The sequence below is a fragment of the Thunnus maccoyii genome, chromosome 7 (genome assembly GCF_910596095.1).
Source record: "Thunnus maccoyii chromosome 7, fThuMac1.1, whole genome shotgun sequence".
Classification (NCBI taxonomy): domain Eukaryota; kingdom Metazoa; phylum Chordata; class Actinopteri; order Scombriformes; family Scombridae; genus Thunnus; species Thunnus maccoyii.
The window spans coordinates 28,821,147-28,840,680 of NC_056539.1; the positions used below are offsets into that span (position 1 = coordinate 28,821,147).

The window sequence follows — 19,534 nt, forward strand, 5'->3', positions numbered from 1 at the left end:
CCGTGCGGTACCTCGTTTCAGGCTCTAACTCTGTCGTTCTGTATTCTGTCCATTTCAGTTGCACACCGTGGTTCACACTGTCCTGTGTCCGCCAATCTGGTGCTGTGTGGGGGGTGTGGTCCAGTTAGATACAGCTGTTTCTTATCACTCTCTGATTCTCAGTCCCAAACATGCAAAATATCAAAACAGGAAATCCATAAAACCATGCAAAATATAAAAGTCAAACCATGCAATACACAAATCCAAGAATAATAAGTAATATAAAAATATGTATAAATATGCTGATAAAACCCAAACTAAAAGCAGAAACATGCAATTACTGAGATCAAGTGAATAAGAAAACTTAAAAGAAAAGGACCCACTTTGACACTTGCATTATATCACACATAGACTACTGCAAATCCTTACTGGCAGGCCTCCCCCCATGTATGTTCAAACCTCTGCAGATGATCCAAAATGTGGCAGCCTGTCTGGTCTTCAACCAGCCCAAAACAGCACGTCACCCCGCTGTTCATATCCCCCCACTGGCCACCAGTTGCCGCCCGCATAAAAATCGAAACCCTGATACTCACCAACAAAACAGCAACTTAAACAGCTCCTGCCTACCTGAATTCCCACATTCAGGTCACAACAGGGCCCTAAGTCACTAGCCAGACTCTTCTCTTCTGTAGTTCCCCGATGGTGAAACCAGTTACCAAGCTCTGTTTGATCCGCAGAGTCTCTTTCGATCTTTAAAAAAAGACTTAAGACCCAGCTCTTTCACCAACACCTCCGCACTTGATGGACTGAAGGGAAAAAAAAGAAAAAAAAAATCTACCTCTATACAGTCTGTGCACTCTATTCATTGCCTCTGTGCACTGGCTGTTGGCATCTACGTCCTGTCAGACTCAAACTTAGTTTTATGGCACTCGTGTTGTTCTTTCCTGACTTGATCCCTGTTGGTGTTGTATCAGCTCTCAGATTTATGTCCCTTTGGATAAAAGCATCTGCTAAATGAAATTGTAAATTGTAAATTCAGCCAATACCAAAACAGTTTGTTTTCCATTTAGTGTTCCTCAGTCAATGTAAGAGTCAGCAGAGATGTCAAACCATGAGTTTTGTTCCATACACCAATAATGGCATGCCCTCCTCTTAGACAGAAAGTGTTGAAAAACTAACTGTGCTGTGTTGTACAAATAAAGTTAAAAAAAAGTTTGCCTTGCTGGTTCCTGAGCTAATGCAACCCAGTTCACCATAGTATGTCAAAACTCCACATTTCATAACTTCTTGTAAACACATTGGTTGAGTCACATTTTTGTTTCATTTTTAGGGACCGAGTCCAAAAGGCAGAGGACTACTGTAAAACAGCCTTGTTTTTCATGTGTTTCTTTCTTTCTTTCTTTCTTTCTTTCTTTCTTTCTTTCTTTCTTTCTTTCTTTCTTTTTTTCTCTCTTTCTTTCTTTATTATTCCGGCACATCACACCTTAATTTGACCCCCTAAACATGCTCAAAAACTCACCAAATTTGGCACACACATCAGGTCTGGTGAAAAATTTGATAAAATATAAAAATTAACCCCTATAGTGCCAAAAATGTGCTCTCTAGCGCCACCTATGTAACTAAAATGGCTGCCACAGCCCGTAGGAATGTCATAGAGAGATCAAACCAAAACTGAATTATTTGTCTCACAAAGACCTACAGATCATATGCTGACACCCCTGACCTAAATCCAACAGGAAGTCCACAATTAGCCTTTCAAAATAAGACTTTGCCCCCAATTTTGATGAAAATTAGGAAAATAATTTGTTTCACACACAAACTCATCAAGAGTTTCCAATTTACTAATTGAAATTCAAGTGAATGGGCCCAGAACTTGGATAATTTTGATGACACAGGTGTGAGCAAGACAGACATGTCTCACCCTGCAGAAAATTCTCATCCTGTCAATCAGACTTTCAAAATAAAAGCACACTACACTCGTAAGAAATATCCCTCATTTTTAAAAAGTTTAATTTTAATCTGATTCTCAAGATGTAACTTTTGAGATTTTGCGATTATGCCAATGACAATGACAACAATACCTCTACATGATGTTTTCTCGACTCTCTTTCTCCTTAATTTATCTGTATGTGTGTGTGGACTGCATTAATTCAGAATAACAGCAGCCATACCGCATCAGACCATTTCATAAATAAGTAGTGTTTTTAGTCTTATACTTCAATTACATTTAAACTACTAAACATGTAAACTGCTCACTAAAGATGTTTGTCAGTTGAATGGAGTTTTTAATACTTGATTTTAAAGACTGTTAATGAAAAGATCACACCACAGTATTCTCGTACTTTCTCAAAAAAGGAATGGAATGCATCCCTCGTAACTGCCAACATGACTCCCTGCTTTCACCTCCAGCTTGTCTTGTTTACATTGCTCATTTGTACATTGTGGCTGGATTGCAGACTGTCTGACCACATCTATATCTGGCAGTGAAGATCGGACAGCTCTGGCTTTCTTTAGCCCGTGCTATGACAAGTATCTTGTGTCTAGACATTTCTGGATATGATTGAGATGGATTTACACATGGAATTAAAATGTGTTTCCTGTATACAGACTGAAATCAGATTCCTCTTTTTTTGTGAAAAGCAGAGACAATCACACATGTATGCTAGTTCTTATTATTCTGTCTCTATATATTGACAGGAAACACTGCACTGCTTGTTGCTCATCTATGAGAATCAATCCATTTTGACAGGCATGCTACTGTCCAAAGTGTCTGCCAACTGTGTGAAATGCATGCATTTTCTGATTGGATCTGCTCAGAAAAAATGTTTTTCACATTAATGTGGATGTATGCATCTCTCACCACTTAGGAGGCTGTTTTTCTGATCCATCCTGTATGTATCATATGTCAGATTTATGCAAATGATTTAAATTTAATTAAAATGCAAACACATATAATTAAAGCATGTGTTGATTGGAGGAATAAGGATAATTTCCAAGGATAATTGCAGTCAGAAAAAGCTACTTTTTTCCCCAAACATGTCAGTCAATCTGTCCTGGTATGATTTAAATGATAAAAGTCTCCTTTGTAATTTTTACACCATGTTTTGCCCCAGAGATAACAGAAAATTGAGTGAAGTAAAATCGGGCTTAATTCTTAGTAAGATGTCCTCGGCTATAATACAGCTGACCCCCATTTTTTTTTTGAACAGGGGCCTGAGTCTGAGTGAAGGCAAAGATATTCACAGAGACGTCCCTGCCTGCTCTTGAGGCTCTGCCACAGGATATTGCGACTGCACTCTTTAAGAGAAGCAATAACAGCTCACATTTCATCTGAGACTGCATTTCTTAAAGGGCGTACCGTCGAGATAACCAACCTTCCCCTCCTCTAGCAACGTCTGAGAGAAAAAGTAAAGTACAGACCAACCTGGAGAAAATGTGCTTTGGAAAGGATTAGAACAAAGAGGGAAAAAAATAGGTAAACACATGAAGGGAATAGGTATATAAAACTGCATTATTTGCCATGTCATTTGGCATTTCTTTTCAGAACTTGCCAATATGGTGAATTGACCATGCCTGAAAGCATAGAAATTAGAGATTATTCAAATGTGAAAGGGTTTCCGAGTTGCTATGCAAATGTTGGACCATTTATGTTTGAACTTATTGCTTTGCATAGAAAAGAAACCGTGGCTGTACGTTCATATTTTCTTCACTTCTTAGAAGTATGTTAGAAACGACACAAACAAAACAAACAAACAATACAGAAGTGTGGTCTCTGTCTTTATTTGTTTTGCCACTGCAGTCATATTTTGTGGATAGCACGTCATTTTCTGTCAAAGCACACACATACTTTTATTGACTTTACACTTCAAGACATGGGTGTTTAAACTCTTGTGAGATAAAAGAAGATCACATTACAGGAGCTGCAATTATCATTTATAAAAAAATAAAAAAAAAAGACTGCAGAGGCATCAATCAGAAATTTATGAAAAGTAAAAAAGTGTGTGTTTGTGTGCATGTACGTTTATGTCTACTGTATCTGTGTATGCATGCATGTGTGCAGGGGACTGAGTTTCTCTAAGACACAGCAGGAGAGGCAGACGTGATGTTCCGAGATACTCCCCGAGCACCAGCAATTAATGATGACAATTTAAATTTTGATACGGCAGTCTTTGCAGAGGCAGCCAGGCTAGACACGTTGAGGAAGTCACCTATCTAATAGATGCCACATGATATTAATGTACAGAGGCGCACTGTTTCTAACCTGGCAGCCATGGGAAATCAATCACCACCCCGGCATTACTTTCTTTTGACAAATATGCTCTCACCGGCCAGGTAGCCGAGCTAATGGCCTCCAAAGTATTTCTGTCAAAGACACAGCTCCTATTAATTATTCAGTCACATGTGCTCCTATGCTGTGTGGTGATACCTTACAATATTTACAGTGCTGCAAGAGGATGCTCTCCCAACGGCTTACTGTCCCTGAAGTGGCAAGCTGCTTTTGCATGAGCAATAATTCCATCTGCTCCACTTCTACTGAGAGAGGGAAAGAGACAAGCTGCTTTCACTGCTTATCAAGAAACACGGCGGTCTCTGGAGGTGCATGAGTGTAAACATGACTGAAGGCTGATGAAGGGTTTGCATTGTGTTTAAGTCATTAATGAGGCAGGTAGGGTTTCATCATCATGCTGGAGTGGAAGGAGACACTCAGCACTGTCGACAACCACGGGCATGTGATTTTTTTTTGTCAGTCTAGATGTGAAAGCATGCTAAATATAGTAGGTAATCATGTGTGCATAATGATGCATTACTAATGTAGCAAACAGGGCAAAAGATTTTTTTTTTTTTTTTTTTTTTGAAATTGTTTTAAAACTAGTACTATCCAGCGGAAAACATTGCCAGCAATGTTAAACAAAGAGCACAATGGTGGCAAATCCAGCTGTTACCAGACAACCGCTGGCCACCATGCTCTTAATCCCTTTTTTTCCGCCCACATAGGGGGGACCAGGGTGGTGGGCTAGAGAGGAGGGGAAGAGGAGGGAGAGGAGAGAGAGAGAGAGAGAGAGAGAGAGAGAGAGAGAGAGAGAGAGAGAGAGAGAGAGAGAGAGAGAGAGAGAGAGAGAGAGAGAGAGAGATATGCTGCATTCATGTGAATGTGGGAAAAGTGGGAGGAATGAGCTTTCTCTTCGAAAATACCACCCACTTCAGCTTTCAGATGGGAGACACTGTTTGCAATTTTTTTTTTTCTTTTTAAGAATGGACCCTGATTTTTTTTTACTGAGACATTTAGAATCACATGTCAGGAATGATACATAAACACAAAGAATTTGCTGCATCATTTTCTTTTCTTTTTTTTTTTGTGGACCAAAAACAGAGACATTCACAGAAGAACCACAATTCAGTCCAATGTAGGGTCTTTGCTTTAAATGTACTCGCTTGTTTGTTTTTAATTGCTGTATCATGTGACAGCTAACAATCAACACACAGTTTTATTAAAGTACTTGAGTAATCTAAGCAGATAAATGTATATGGACACCTGCACATTACATCCATATGTGATTGTTGATGGCTTTCCACAAGACTGTGAAACCCGCGTGGCTGCAGGGAGTAACTATTAAGACCTGGCTCGCGGTCTGTGTTCAGGTTTATCCCAAAGCTGTTGGATGGTCAAGTCAAGTTCTTAACTGGGAAAACCATTTTTTATGGGCCTAGCTTTGTGTGTGGGGCATTGTCATATTGAAACAGGAAAGAGTCTTCCCCAATATTGTCTAAAATATCATTGTATTTTACAGCATTAAGATTCCCCTTAATTGGAACGGAGGGACCTAAACCATGAAAAACTGCCAGAATTACACAAAAATATGTGGACTGGGGTATCCATAAGTGAAAGCAGAATTTTCAACTCAAAAGGCAACTGGTTGTGACTGAAATGATGTGATTCCAAAGCTGTGATTGAGGCCTTCTTATTGTGTGTCCATAGCAATTTTTTTTTGTTTTTGTTTGTTTTTATCTAAAAAAAAAAAAAAAAAAAATTGGATTGAAAGAAACACATTTCCTCAAAAGGATTTAGTGGCAGCTTTTTGACATTGTGAAATTACTATGAAAACATGTTCCCTTTCAAGTATGACGTCATGGAGGTAAGTTTTGAATATTAATTGATATCACACTTTTATTGTGAATATGAGACTCAAAAAAGAAAATAAATCATTTTCTTTGATTTTCTTTGTCACAAAATGCAATGCACCAAGAATCATGAAAATAAACCAGGTTTTCTGTATTAAATGTTTATGAGTGTTTTCTAAATGTATAGCATAGTCCTGTGTATTTGTACAATAAGATTCATAATTTATTTTCATGTCCTGGTCAAAATGAGAGCTTGAAAGTCTGTGTCAGACATAATAACTGTCATTTAAAGTAATATTTCAAATTCAAATTCAAAATTTGCTTTATTGTCATGAATGTCACAACAAACAATATTGCCAAAGCATCAAAAGTCAATGAACAAAATAACATTAAAATAACATTAGGACTGATATATATTAATCATATAGGGTATATCTATGTATTTATGTATACAGTATATCCTATGAATGTATTTGTGTGTGTGTGTGTGTGTGTGTGTGTGTGTGTGCGTGTGTGTGTGTGTCTTGGTCATTCACTGTCCCTCAGGGTGTGACATGTGAATACATATTGAGCAGCAAGATCCGCCCTCCTTCTCCAAAGAGTATTTTTAATTTTAAGAGGTCATTAAGCTCTTTGAAATCTGAAATTTTAAATGCTCCTTCATTTATTGAATGTTTTACATTGTAGGAGGAAGTGCATCTCTGTCTCAACCTCACCTAGGATCTGTCTCTGCTTTCTATCCCTCTCCTCAAACTTTAATAAAATGATCCTCTAAATGGGTTGATTAATAATATCCTGGAACAAGACTATGATATCAGTAATTATATGGGCTGCACCTTTTGCAAGTTCTAATTATTACAGTATGTATTTGAACACTTTTTTTAACTCTGTGTGTGTGTGTGTGTGTGTGTGTGTGTGTGTGTGTGTGTGTGTGTGTGTGTGTGTGTGCGTGTGTGTGTGTAGATGGGTGTGTGTTGAAGGGGATTTTTCACCAACACCCCATGAATGCAGCACAAGCGTCTAACTGGGTCACGTGAGCTTCTCCGCTAAGAATGCAGTGACGTGGTAGAGTTCCGTCAGTGTAGCGGTGTCCGACAGCCAACCTGCCCGGGCCAGCAGCTGCCTTACCCGGCTGGGAAATCCGACAGGGGTCGGTCTGAGGCGGAGCGGAGGAAAGATTCAGTAGAGAAGAAAAAGAAGAAGCGGACTGTCAAACCAAGGAGGCAGGGAGTTGAAGGTAAACGAGTTGTTGTTTTTTTTTGTTTTGCCTTCAGGACTCGGGGAATCTGTTTTGGCAGTGAATTGACTCAGAGGTGGTAGAGGATTTTATATATTTTTTTTTTATTCTGTTTTTCCTCCATCTTTCACTGCGCTTCTACTGTTTACATCAGCCCGCTGAGCATCGTGCAGGACCAGCCGCACTCCTGCCGCTCTGTCGCCGCTGCTCTCTCACCTCCTTTCAGAGAGGATCGGGTGCTGGATAAACGTGTGTGGATGCTGTGGTGTTTTCTATTTACATTTTTACATTACAGAAAGGGAGATGAACTTGGATGAGATCAAGAAATAACAGTGAAACAGCGAGGGGGGAAGCAAAAAAAAAAAAAAAAAAAAATCAAGTAGTGAGATAGAGGGGAGCTGTGGTGTATTACGGACACAAGGAGCAGGAGAGAGAGCAGAGGAGGAGTCGCAGCAGGAGGAGAACCAAAAAACCTGCAGGTTTGTTGAGCCTGTGGGGATGAGGACGAGGAGGGACGTAACGCATCCGAGGTGTCAGTGTGATTAGAGGAGAGGGAGCTGGAAGAGGAGACGCATTAAAGCCCAGGTTGTTGTCCAATCCAAGCAGGCGATGATGGCGGGTAAACGCACCGGGGTTCACACACTCCGTCAGCCGACCGCAGCCCTGTCAGCAGCAGCAGCAGCAGCAGCATGAGGAGGAGGAGGAGGTACGCAGCACTGCACGTCTCATCAGTCCTCCACATCCTCATTATTCATTTAGCCTTCCCCGCCCTCCTCTCCCCTCCATTACATCCAGCCATCCACCCTTTTCTGCCGCCTTGACAAGTATCCATCCATCCCTCAATCCATCTGCCCTTCCTCTGTGTCCCACATCCTGCAGTGCACTTTTTGGACCCCCCAGTGGCTCCCTAAAATGTTGCAGTGACACACAGGGGTGCCTCAGGCAGGTGTTCAAGGCAGGTGTACCACTGCAAAATGAAGAATAGTTTGATTTTACTCTGACGACACTCCTTAAGGATAAATATACAATGATAGCTTTCACTTGTCCTTGCCTAGAGCAGAGACGTTGCTATCAAAGTTGATGGGAGCTCCTGAAGGTACAATCAGTGTCATAAAATGGGGGTCAGTAGTCCATTCTGTATTCGTTTACATAAAATCAAGATTAGGAAACCCCTCCTTGGACCTGCCAAGAGGCAAAGCCAAGGAATTTCCATTGATCCAGTTCAATTAACAGGGCTTTTTATCCACTTCATCACGTCCAGCTGCCTGAGCTATTTGGCACTGAAGCCTGTGCATGCTTAGGGATATCTGCTAACTGCTGAGATGGGCATTAAAAATAAAATAAAAAAATAAAAAAACAGCTAGGCTTGCCATCTGGGTGTTCACTCTGCCCACTACATTATGAAACTTTAATAGAGTCTAATTTTCAAACCACCATAATTTATTGCAGTGGCGTCTCAACCGACAACCCTGAAAAGAGCTGAAGTGAAGAGAGTACGGGCTTTATTAACGAAGTAAAACGGAAATAAAGCTAGAATTAAATTCAAGTGAAAGTTGGCAGCAGCTCAGTGAGAAGGCGTGGATATCACTCTGACTGAGTGAAAGAGAATCACTGTCATATAATATTTACTACATCGACAGCAGCTCGGAGCTGCCAAAGCTTTATTTCCCTGAGGTCTCTTGTATTTTTGAGTCCAGTTTTAAGAGGCTGTTCGATCCTTTGTTACGGCCTCTTTTTAAAGGACAAATGAATCTAAATGTTTCACAGCACCTCCACATTATGTCACTTTGACTTGTGTCTACACAACTTACAAAAAATATTGAAGTGGAGGCAGTTGTCTCAGAGAAAATTACAACGAGGAAGCAAATTTAAAAAAAAAAACAGTCTGCAATGCTAGATACAGCTAGAGAGATAGGTGTAGATGTAAGTGAGAAAATATTTGTTTGTTTTTTCCAGTAATTTGGGTGAACTGACCCTTTAAGGATCAGATATGGTCATGTCGTGTGATGGGATGGGGCTCCAGTGGCCTGGCCCAGATCTGACCAGCCTCTAGTGATAAAGGGGGAGGAAAAAAAAAAAAAAACACAGCTGGCCATCCAGTGTCAGTCATCTGCTCTGCAACACTTAGCAAGAATGCAACCCTCCCTCCCAGCGGTCCTATCCCAGTTGAGTCAGATACACACCAAATATGTTTAAAGGGTCAGTTCACTCAAATCACCCCCCCAAAAAAAAACATTTCCTCTCTCTGCCGCACTGTTTTTTTTTGTTGTTGTTGTTGTTGTTGTTGTTTTTTTATCAGGACTATTTCTTGAATAGAAAGTTTGTTCCAGTAAAAACTGCACAAAACACAGTCTGTGGATTACCCAGACAGGAAATATTTGAAGTGTAATTTCCTTTTAGCACCTGAAATCCCATTCACCACTATTGTATTTGGGTTGTCGTTCAGATCTTTAAGAATCTCAGAGAAAAAACTGAAAGCATCTGCCAGGCTGAACATAGCATAAAGAGTTTTGCTTGGACTTTGTTCCATAATTACCTCTCATAGGCAAACTTATGCAAAAAAATAGAGTCACCTGTCGCTTAGTATTTAAAACTGGACAGATATAGTCAAATGTTTACTGTTTAGAAATAGTCAACAAATGATGAAACCCTGGCAAATGCTCAATAACAACTTGAATGTAGCATGTTATTAAAGAACCTATTTCTGTCTTCATCAGGAGAAACCAATATATAAATGATACTCATCACCTTTATCACCTGTTAAATACCAAATACACAACTTAACAACATTATTATATAAATATTTCCTCTGGAAATTTTCGACAATCATACTTACAGTGAGACATATTTGTTCTTTACAATAAGCATATTAACATATAAGACAAAATCTCAGATGTCTTAAACAGCCTTTAAATCATATAATAGAGATTACTTCATTTGAAATGAATTTAATATTTGTTTTCTGGATTAGTGCCTCCCCCCATCATACTATAAGTAGCATAACACACATTTAACAAGAATGTTTTAACCTTAGAAATTGATTTTTGACTGATATTTGCCACTGTCATATCATTTCTGAAGCAAATTAAGCAAAGTACATGATCTCTTTCTTTGGTTACCACTCTTAAAAAGCACAGCAAATTCACTTTTGCAATCCTATACAATTTATAGTTCTCATATAATAAAATTCGCTGTACTTCTGTTTATATGTTACAAAAATGTCTTTGTTTGGTGAAACAGTTTGCTCAAGATTATCAAAGCCCCATACGGTACCTCACTTTGGGACAGCAAGCTGGTTAATAACTCGAAATGAAGCAGAGGGAGAGAAAGTGAAAGTCAGGAAGAAGAATAGCGATGATGCCACCCCTCACCCCAATTTCACTTGTCTTTTTGGCAGTATTTGTGAACTCTTCACTGCAGTCAGATGGTAAACAACAGCCATAAAATGACAGGTTGTTGAGGAGAGGTGCAGCTGAACAGGGAGAGAGGAAAGTGACCAGAATGAGGAGGGATTAAGATGAGACCCCTGCAGCACTCGGGGGAGAGGTGTGGACTCACCAACAGCCTCCTTTATTTCAAGTGTCTGCTCTTTACAAAGCCCAGGACTGAATTCCCTGGAAGATTCTTTTTTTTTTAAGATGAGAGAACCTGGAGAGAACAAAAGCAGATATAAAATTCTTAAAAGTCATTGCCGTGCAGGCCGTGTCACAAGGAAGCAAAACTAATTCAATCGTTTTCTTGCCAACAAAAGCAATACAGTAAAGAAAGCAATGAGAAGCGAGATCTCAAACACACAGAGAGAGGGCGCAATTGAAGATAAAGCTGTTTCTAAAGATAAAGATATTCTCTTTAGACTTTGGTTCCTCCAACTGGAATGATGACAATGGGGACTGAGAGCCAGGGCAGTCTCATATTAAACAGAAACCAAACAATGGCCGTCCTATTTGCTCCCTGTTGGCCCTATTTACTGGGCGTAACAACTGTACTCTCACCAGACTACAATTAAGCATCAACTTCCTGACTGATTTGAGTTTGATGAAGCCTCCTTGGAGTGCAATACATACGTAGCTTAATTTTAATTCCCAAGCAAACATATGGATGCTAAACATTGACATTACAACCTTCCTGCAGAATTAAAAACAGAGAAGTCATCTGTAGCGCTCTCGCTGCATCATTTTGTAAAATCACTTCACTGTATATCTCTCAGATATGACATTAAATTGCTACTAAGGCTGATTATACAGCTGCTACTTCAGCAGTCAACCACGTGCTTGGTTTATAAAAAACTAGATGTGAAAGATAACTGGGCAACACGAACTGATGTACTGGATTATGTGTTTTATTTAACCAGTTCAGTGTACTCTACACTAAAATGCTGCAGTTTTGTGTATCAGAACTGCCTTTAAACAATTACAATTGAAACGATTAGTACATTCAATTTAAATTAATTGGCAACTCATTTGATAATTAATTAATCATTCAAGCCACTTTTCAAGGTAAAATGACAATCATTTGCTGGTTCCCTTCTTCTTCTGAAATGTCTGTTTCTATTCTTATGCTGAATATCTTTGGGGTTAAAACAAGCAATTTGAATATGTCACCTTGGGCTCTGGGATAATTGTGATAAATATTTTTTCACACTTTTTTTTTTGACATTTTAGACAGAATAATTACTTGAGAAAAAAAATTAATCGCTAATGAAAATAATTGTAAGTCACAGCCCTTTGAAAAAATAGCACTCAGCCACAACACACATGCTTTTTTTTTTTTTTTTTTTTTGTTACCGTAGTGTTTTGTCATATGGCCTTTGTCAGGGAATGTTTTTAAGAACGCTGATTTTATTTATTTATTTATTTATTCGCCCTGATGAAGGCCATGTGCCACAATGCTACTTCAGTGGTTGAATGAGGACTGTTGCTTCGAGGCAGTGTCATTCGATGAAACAGCCACATAATCAGTCAGGCCTGTTTCAATAAAGCAGAATTTAACCTCTTTACTTCAGTGAACAGCCACTCTAAACGCCTCACAAATGGGAGCTTGTATTTTTCCCGAGGAAAATGTGTCACTATCATAAAGTGCAGTGTTTTACTGAATGAAGGTCATATCCTCGTCGACATCGGCGAAGCTTGTCTTGCATGCGTTACACGCATTGTGGAGGCAAAGGCGGGCACGGCCGTTTATGTAGGCGTAGAAACAAAGAAAGCAAACTGTGGTGAATTGCTTGCTTACCTTGCTATAGTGAAGTTTTATTCGATTTTAGCCCTTTTGACGCTGATTCGGTGACAGAGACAACACTATAACGTATGCCTAGTATGTCACCACTGTGTCACTCCCCCAGCCTTCGTTCTGATTATTGACCGCTGCAGAATCGCTGGGGCTTTAATTAGTGCTAGTGTAACTAATTGGCTTGCATAGAAGTGACATTGATGGGAAGCAAGAAAATGAATTAATGCGGAGAGGCACTGGCAGATTAAATGGAACTGCTAAAAAGTAAAAATGGATGTGGGATCTCGCAGTGAAATTGGCATTCATGTCGAAAAACAAAACAAAAAAAGTCAAACAATCACATCCCTGTTTGTCTGTCTGTGTTTGAGCGTGTGGGTGGGCGAGTGGGTGGATGTGGTCGTGTGTGGGCATCCGTTGGGTGTGTGTGTGTGTATCTCTACGTCCATGTGCGTTTATGTGAGTATGTGTCCCTCTGTGTGTGTGCACACTTCATCAGAGCTCACGTAACTAGATGTTCATTTAGTTGACAGCAGAAATCTCTCAAGCGCTGGATATGCTTCGATGTAAAGTATGTTAACCTTTAAAACAAAGCCGGCCCTGGCCCCTCTCATTCTCCTGTAATTGCTTGCGCTGGGTAAGCACACTCGCCTGAAAAGGTTATCGTGTTCCTTGCAAGTTGTCATGATGAATGAGCAAACATAACAGGAAATGAAAATTGGAAGTTTAGAAAATCTGCCTCACACCAAGGAAGCGTGTAGCATTTGTACAAAACAATCCTCTGTTGCTCGGTATCTGCGAATTATTAAAAAAGTGAGCAAACAATAAACAAAAAAAGGCAATATAGAGACACTCAGTAAATTAATACACTCAGGAAGGAAGCATGGATAAGACTTTACACTGCTGCTACATTAATATTCACAAGAGTCTGGTTCAACCTGCAAGTTTCTGCTGGCATATTCTGTTTTCTCTGGTGATTTGTGTCTCCTTGTGTGTGTGTGTGTATGTGTGTGTGTGTGTGTGTTTGTGTTAATATGCACAGAAATGATGATGTGCCAGGATGGGTGTGGATAGAATTATCTGTGATGTGCTTCTTTTGTGTGAGTCTACACACGAGTGACTGTGTGCAGTATGTCGTATATGGCATTTAAGTCTTGTGTGCATTAGATTTTGCATTCATTCATTTTGTGCATAGGATTACATGCAATGCACAGTAAATTTTGTGCTTGTGCAAACTGATTGTTTTCCTTGGCGAGTTAGTGAATCAATGTGCACATACGTGATCGCTTTTGTGCTTCCCTTGGTGCACAACTCCCTGTGGGCAACAGATGCAATCATTCACGTCACATTTTGTCTGTGTTGCTGCATGTGCTTGTGTTTGCATGTGAACATTTATGCGTATCTCTCCTTGCATGTACTGTATTTATGCCTGCTCGTGGTAGAAGATCAAGCAGCCTGGGTGGTCTCAGCTAGACAGTAGGCAGCATTGATAAGCCGAAGGTGGAAGGTGAATGGCGGGTGAAGGCTGTTATCGCCAGAGGCTGGCTCAGGCTTCGGCACCACTGCCTGCTGGACCCTGAAAACTCATTTTGACAGATGCATCTCCTCCCTAGCTGTCGACGCGTGGTGGGGGGCTGATGACACTCGCTCGCCCAAGCGGCTCAGAGTAGCGTTAGTCGGCATCACATTGAGCAAACCTGCAATTTATACTTCTGCCCCAGGCATTAAGCTGAATAATGACATGCAAGAGGCAACCACCATCTCACCGTTTGCAGCACCAGATAGACAGCACATAGTTTCCACGAAGAGCTCTAGAACATTTCCTGTTCGTCACTGATTTTCAGATTTTAGATCTTAACTGTGATATGAGTTTGTTATGATATAGTAAATGTTTTCTGTCACCTATTAAAGTATTAGGAAAATGTGCTCATTTAGTCAGTTGTGTTTGACTGATTTATTCTAAAAATGTGTGTTATGCTGTATCTCAGAAAATACTCAGGCATCTGGATGTGCTTTTTCTCAATCATACAGATGCACTTTATGCATAGTAATTTCTGCAGCTGCAATCCACCCTTCTGACATGCTCCAATAGTATTCTCTAAATCACCCATTTTCCTTCCTCAGAAAGCCACATCCCTTGAGCCTGTTGTGTGCTACGTCCCTGTCCAATCAAAGATGCTACAACGCTGTCATATTGATTCAGCTTCTCCCTTTCAATATGTTAAGTCAGCTTACCAAAAGAGCCATTTACCATGGTGGGCACTGCATACGCAGAAGACTCTAATTGGGGCTTTTGCATCTGGAAGAAATTAATTTACAGTTACTCTCAGAGTGTCAAAACAAACCATAAATAAAGTGATTAAGAAAGAAGCTCCCCACAAGTAGAATAAAAAACACATCTGCAACTCAAACAATTGACATGTGGCTCAGTGCCAGTGAATAGAAGGTGCTTTTTGGACTGCTGCCAAGAATATTTCCTCTATTTCTTTTTTTCTCTTTTCAGATTAGAGAGAGCAAACACAGAGGAGGTGACCCTTATCATATCCTGAAGGAGACGAGACATAGAGCATGACCCTCTGTTTGTCTACAGTGCCAAAGAATAGTCAGGGAGAAGCCTCCATGGCCAGAGAATCGTCGCCTTCCTAGCTCCACCGGGAGCCTTTTTAACCCTGCTCCAAGCTGCACTGAGGGGCTCAAACATACCCCTGACTCTACCAGGAGGCTCACTCCAACCCATCTGCCAGCTCAGATAACCCTCTGACTGTTGGCAACCACATGTTTGAGGTGACTGTATGTGACCACCGCCGCCGCCCATTCTCGAGCAGCAGCCGCAGCAGCCTCCTGCAACCCCAACCTGCACCATGCAGTGGAGACGGCGGCACTGCTGTCCCATCAAGATGACCTGGACCGTCAAGCGTTCGCTATTCCGGACCCATGTGGCTGGCCTCCTCTCGCTGGCCCTGCTCTTCACCCTCTTCCTATTTTTCAGCCACCAGGACTGGCTGCCTGGACGCAGTGGGCCCCGGGAAAACCCACTGGCCTACACCGTCAGGGGCTTCCGTAGCCCCAAGGGAGAAGCAAACCAGAGCAGCTCCCTGAGGAGCCTGTGGAGGGAGACGGGGTATGTAGCGCCAAAGCCTCTGCTCAACCTCAGCTCACAGCAGGCGGAGGGGGCAGTCGGGGAGACTGGAGGAGGAGGAGGAGGAGGAGGAGGTGGAGGACTGGGTGGAGGGGGAGGAGCCAGGATGGGTGTAATGGGACTTGGGGACTCCATGAGCACCAACAACAGTTTACAAAAGGAGATGGGTGTGGGAGGGAGACTCAGTGCGCAGCCCTACCGATACATCCTGAACGAGCCTTTCAAGTGCAGGGACAGCGCGCCATTCCTAATCCTCCTCATTGCTGCCGAACCCGGCCAGGCTGATGCCCGTAATGCGATCCGGCAGACATGGGGGAATGAGAGTGTAGCAATGGGCCTAGGGTTCATACGTCTCTTCTTGCTCGGCACAGGAAAGAGCTCGGACACCTACGTCCAGAGCAGCATAGAGGAGGAGAGCCGTGTTTACCATGACATTATCCAACAGGACTATCAGGACACCTATTACAACCTGACCATTAAAACCCTAATGGGCATGAACTGGGTGGCTACCTATTGCCCACACGCCTCTTATGTGATGAAGACAGACAGTGACATGTTTGTCAATACTGAGTATCTCATCCAGAAGCTGCTGAAGCCTGAGCTGCCTCCCAAGCAGAGGTACTTCACCGGTTACCTGATGAGAGGCTATGCACCAAACCGAAACAAGGACAGCAAGTGGTATATGCCGCCAGAGCTGTACCCAAGCGAGCGCTACCCGATATTCTGTTCTGGCACAGGGTACGTGTTCTCAGGAGACATGGCCGAGCAGATCTACCAGGCTTCTCTCAGCATACGCAGGCTGCACCTGGAGGATGTTTATGTGGGGATATGCCTGGCGAAGTTGCGCATTGACCCAGTGCCGCCACCCAATGAATTCCTCTTCAACCATTGGCGGGTGTCTTACTCCAGTTGCAAATACAGCCACCTGATCACGTCCCATCAGTTTCACCCCAATGAACTCATCAAGTTCTGGAACCACTTGCAGAGCAACAAGCACAATGCCTGTATCAACATGGCTAAGGAAAAGAACGGCAGGTACAGACACCGAAGGTTTCATGGAGAGAGGCCTCCATGATGCATCCTGTGATTACCACCTGCCTCAAAAAAGGGAGATGGGCACACTGTAACAGCTGGTGGAGGGCATGTTGAACTCAGCACTATACACTATATGAGGAAAAGCACATTGTTTTTGGTATTGTGTACAGTTGAAGATCCAAACTATTTTTTTAATTTGAGAAAAAATGTCAAGTATTGTAAACCTGTTGAGCTATTTCTAAAAGGGACACTAGATGACATGTCTGCAACATGGAGCATGCACAAAAGCTGCTGCAGTGCAAGAGTGGTGATTGTGATAATTCAGGTGCCAACAGAAAGATGGTAACTCATTCTTCAGTTAAAGTGAGGGTTCTCCTTTAAAGGGTAGTACAGTATGTCGCACTCTAGAAATCTAAAAAAAAAAAAAAAATTAAGACACAAATGTGTTTACACAGACAAAGGGAAATGTACATGTATGTTGAAAGTTACACTACCTAAATATGAATGAAAGTATCTTTGACGTTGACCAGTTATGCTGCCCTGTTTGTCAATGTTTACTTTACAGATTTATCAAATAACACAACTCAAGAGAAGGTTTATCATATTCTGTATTTTATTTAAAAAAAAATCAACATGAAAGCACTCAGAATCATGTCGGAGATGACTGAGATTGTATTTTTTAAAGCTTTACATTGAGTATAACTGCACTTGAGCAAATGTGCAATGAATCAATTAATTAAATGTACTGAATTAATTTTGTTTGTAGTTGTGTGTGTGATTTATTGTGGACCCTTTTATGAATTTGAGCTTTTAGTATGACCAGTACTGTATATACCAACCACGAGTATCAATTATAGGGCTGAAAAATAATTCAGTATTAACATTTATCAACTTTCGATGGATTCATATTTGACAATTTAAACATATTTTAAAATGCTGGCTGTGCCAGCTCTTCATACTGCAGCTTACACATTTTATAATATGTTTACCAAGTGAAGTGCATTACTAAAGTAAAATGGTTTGCACCACCCAAAGTAGTTGTTACATAGAGATTAGTTGTTCCTAGATAGTTACCCAGTGACTGCTAGATGTAACTGCTGCATAGCTAGCTAAAGTAGTTAGCTAACTGACAAAACTATTGTTAGCTTTCTAATATAGCTGTTTCCACTTCAAGGCAGTCAAAACAAGTTGGGAACAAAACATTGACATAATCAACCTTTAAATTTGATATGTTGAACTTGTTAGCAAACAGTTGGTTATTTCTACATCCAGCAGTTACGGAGCAACATTATCATTCATTTGGAGTCTCATTTTTGTCCACCTGGTGAATGTAAGTCCAATATTCACTCTCTTTTAGCTTCGTTTTTGGTCTCCACCAACTCCTGAGGGAAATATCTGTCTGTTTAGTTGCAAAATGCTTGAGCATGTTTACCAGCTAGTCGCTAACTGTGTTTGTATACCTTTTAGTGCTGAGCAGGTAGTGTAGAATTGGTTTTTAGAGCATATTTGCTGAAAACAGCTGCTTGTTGTGCCTGAAAATGACACTATGAGAGCATTGAGAGTGAACCAAAACAGTGAAGTTGTGTGCTGGACAGCTAAACAATGAGCTGAAACTCGCTGAAACTCTGTAAAGCCGGGGGGAGCTGCAGAGTCAGGTGATAATGCTCTGTAGGTTCTTAACTATGAGCGCCACCTCTTACATTATTCATAGTCTCTTGATACATTGTTATTACATCTAATGGTTTTAATGGCTTTAAGTTTGAATAGTGCAACCAAATTTAGAAAATCACTAGAATAAACTACACACAAACTTTGTGATGGATTTACATATGGCCAGTGCAGCCCAGTCCAGAATCCTTATCATGCCATTTGATTGGGAAAAGTGTGATCTGAAGAACTTCACATCATCTCCCCTTTGAGAGTTCAGACTTATCACTTCTTTTCGCTGTTCCTTTTGTATGACCACAGTCGGTTGCATTGCTACCCAGCAATCATACCATCTAAAAACATAATTCTGAACAAACCAGGTAAACTATGTCTATTGTCTACAAACATAACCTCTGATTGTTAATAAAATGTAATATTGTATTCAGTGAACCCTGAAGGAGAGCATTAACTTCCAGATAGAAAACTAAAAACATTCAGAGAAGTTCAGGTCAAGTAGAAACAATGTGAAGACAAGCAATCACAAGGATGAGTGATGAGAAATGAATTAAACATTGAACCCTTCAGTGTCCCTGGGGAATACGAAATATTCTGAAGCAAAACACCTAAATTTAGATTTTAATTAAAAATGAATGCATATGATTTTGAAAAGCTGCCAATGTTACTCCAGGTGGAACTGAACATTCAGCCTGCATAAGTGTGTGTGTGTATTTGTGGGTGTGTTGGGGTGGAGAGAGGCAATAAATAAATACACACTTCAGTGCTCAGGGCCACCAACAAAAAGAGCATATATAATTGGGTGATGACTTGAAATAGCCTATATCAGATTAAGGTAATCTAATTAAACTAATAGAGAGCAGGGGGCCTTGCACTTTTTCCACAGACTTCACTGCACATCTGTCAGTCTGGTTTTAATCACCTATACGTTTGAGTGACTCCGTTTAGGGAGCTGTAAAATGGGTAAAGTTCGTACAATGGTATATTTTAAGTCGCTAATCACTAAGCAGAAGCGTCTTAAGGGAGGAGGTAGCTGAAAGGTGAAGACAGCAGCGGGGGAGAATATCAAGATGTTCATCTCAGATAAACTGCACAGCAGCAAGGAATTATTTGTTGCCAGAGCCAGAGGCGAAGACACA

General features: G+C 40.9%; 1 protein-coding gene across 6 annotated transcripts; it reads left to right on the forward strand.

Moving 5' to 3' along the window:
• The first annotated feature begins 6,014 nt into the window (after window positions 1–6,014).
• Window positions 6,015–17,465, forward strand: b3galt2 (UDP-Gal:betaGlcNAc beta 1,3-galactosyltransferase, polypeptide 2). 6 transcript variants are annotated; one of them, XM_042417892.1, is made up of 4 exons: window positions 6,015–6,113; window positions 7,063–8,042; window positions 10,734–10,882; window positions 15,063–17,465. In XM_042417892.1, the coding sequence occupies exon 4, from the start codon at window positions 15,421–15,423 to the stop codon at window positions 16,771–16,773; it is 1,353 nt and encodes a 450-aa protein (XP_042273826.1). In that variant the 5' UTR covers window positions 6,015–6,113; window positions 7,063–8,042; window positions 10,734–10,882; window positions 15,063–15,420; the 3' UTR covers window positions 16,774–17,465. The 6 variants fall into 6 exon arrangements, with proteins under 6 accessions (XP_042273826.1, XP_042273825.1, XP_042273828.1 ...); XM_042417891.1 differs by lacking the exon at window positions 10,734–10,882 and having other exon boundaries at window positions 7,063–7,336; window positions 7,491–8,042; XM_042417894.1 differs by having other exon boundaries at window positions 7,063–7,336.
• Window positions 17,466–19,534: the final 2,069 nt, after the last annotated feature.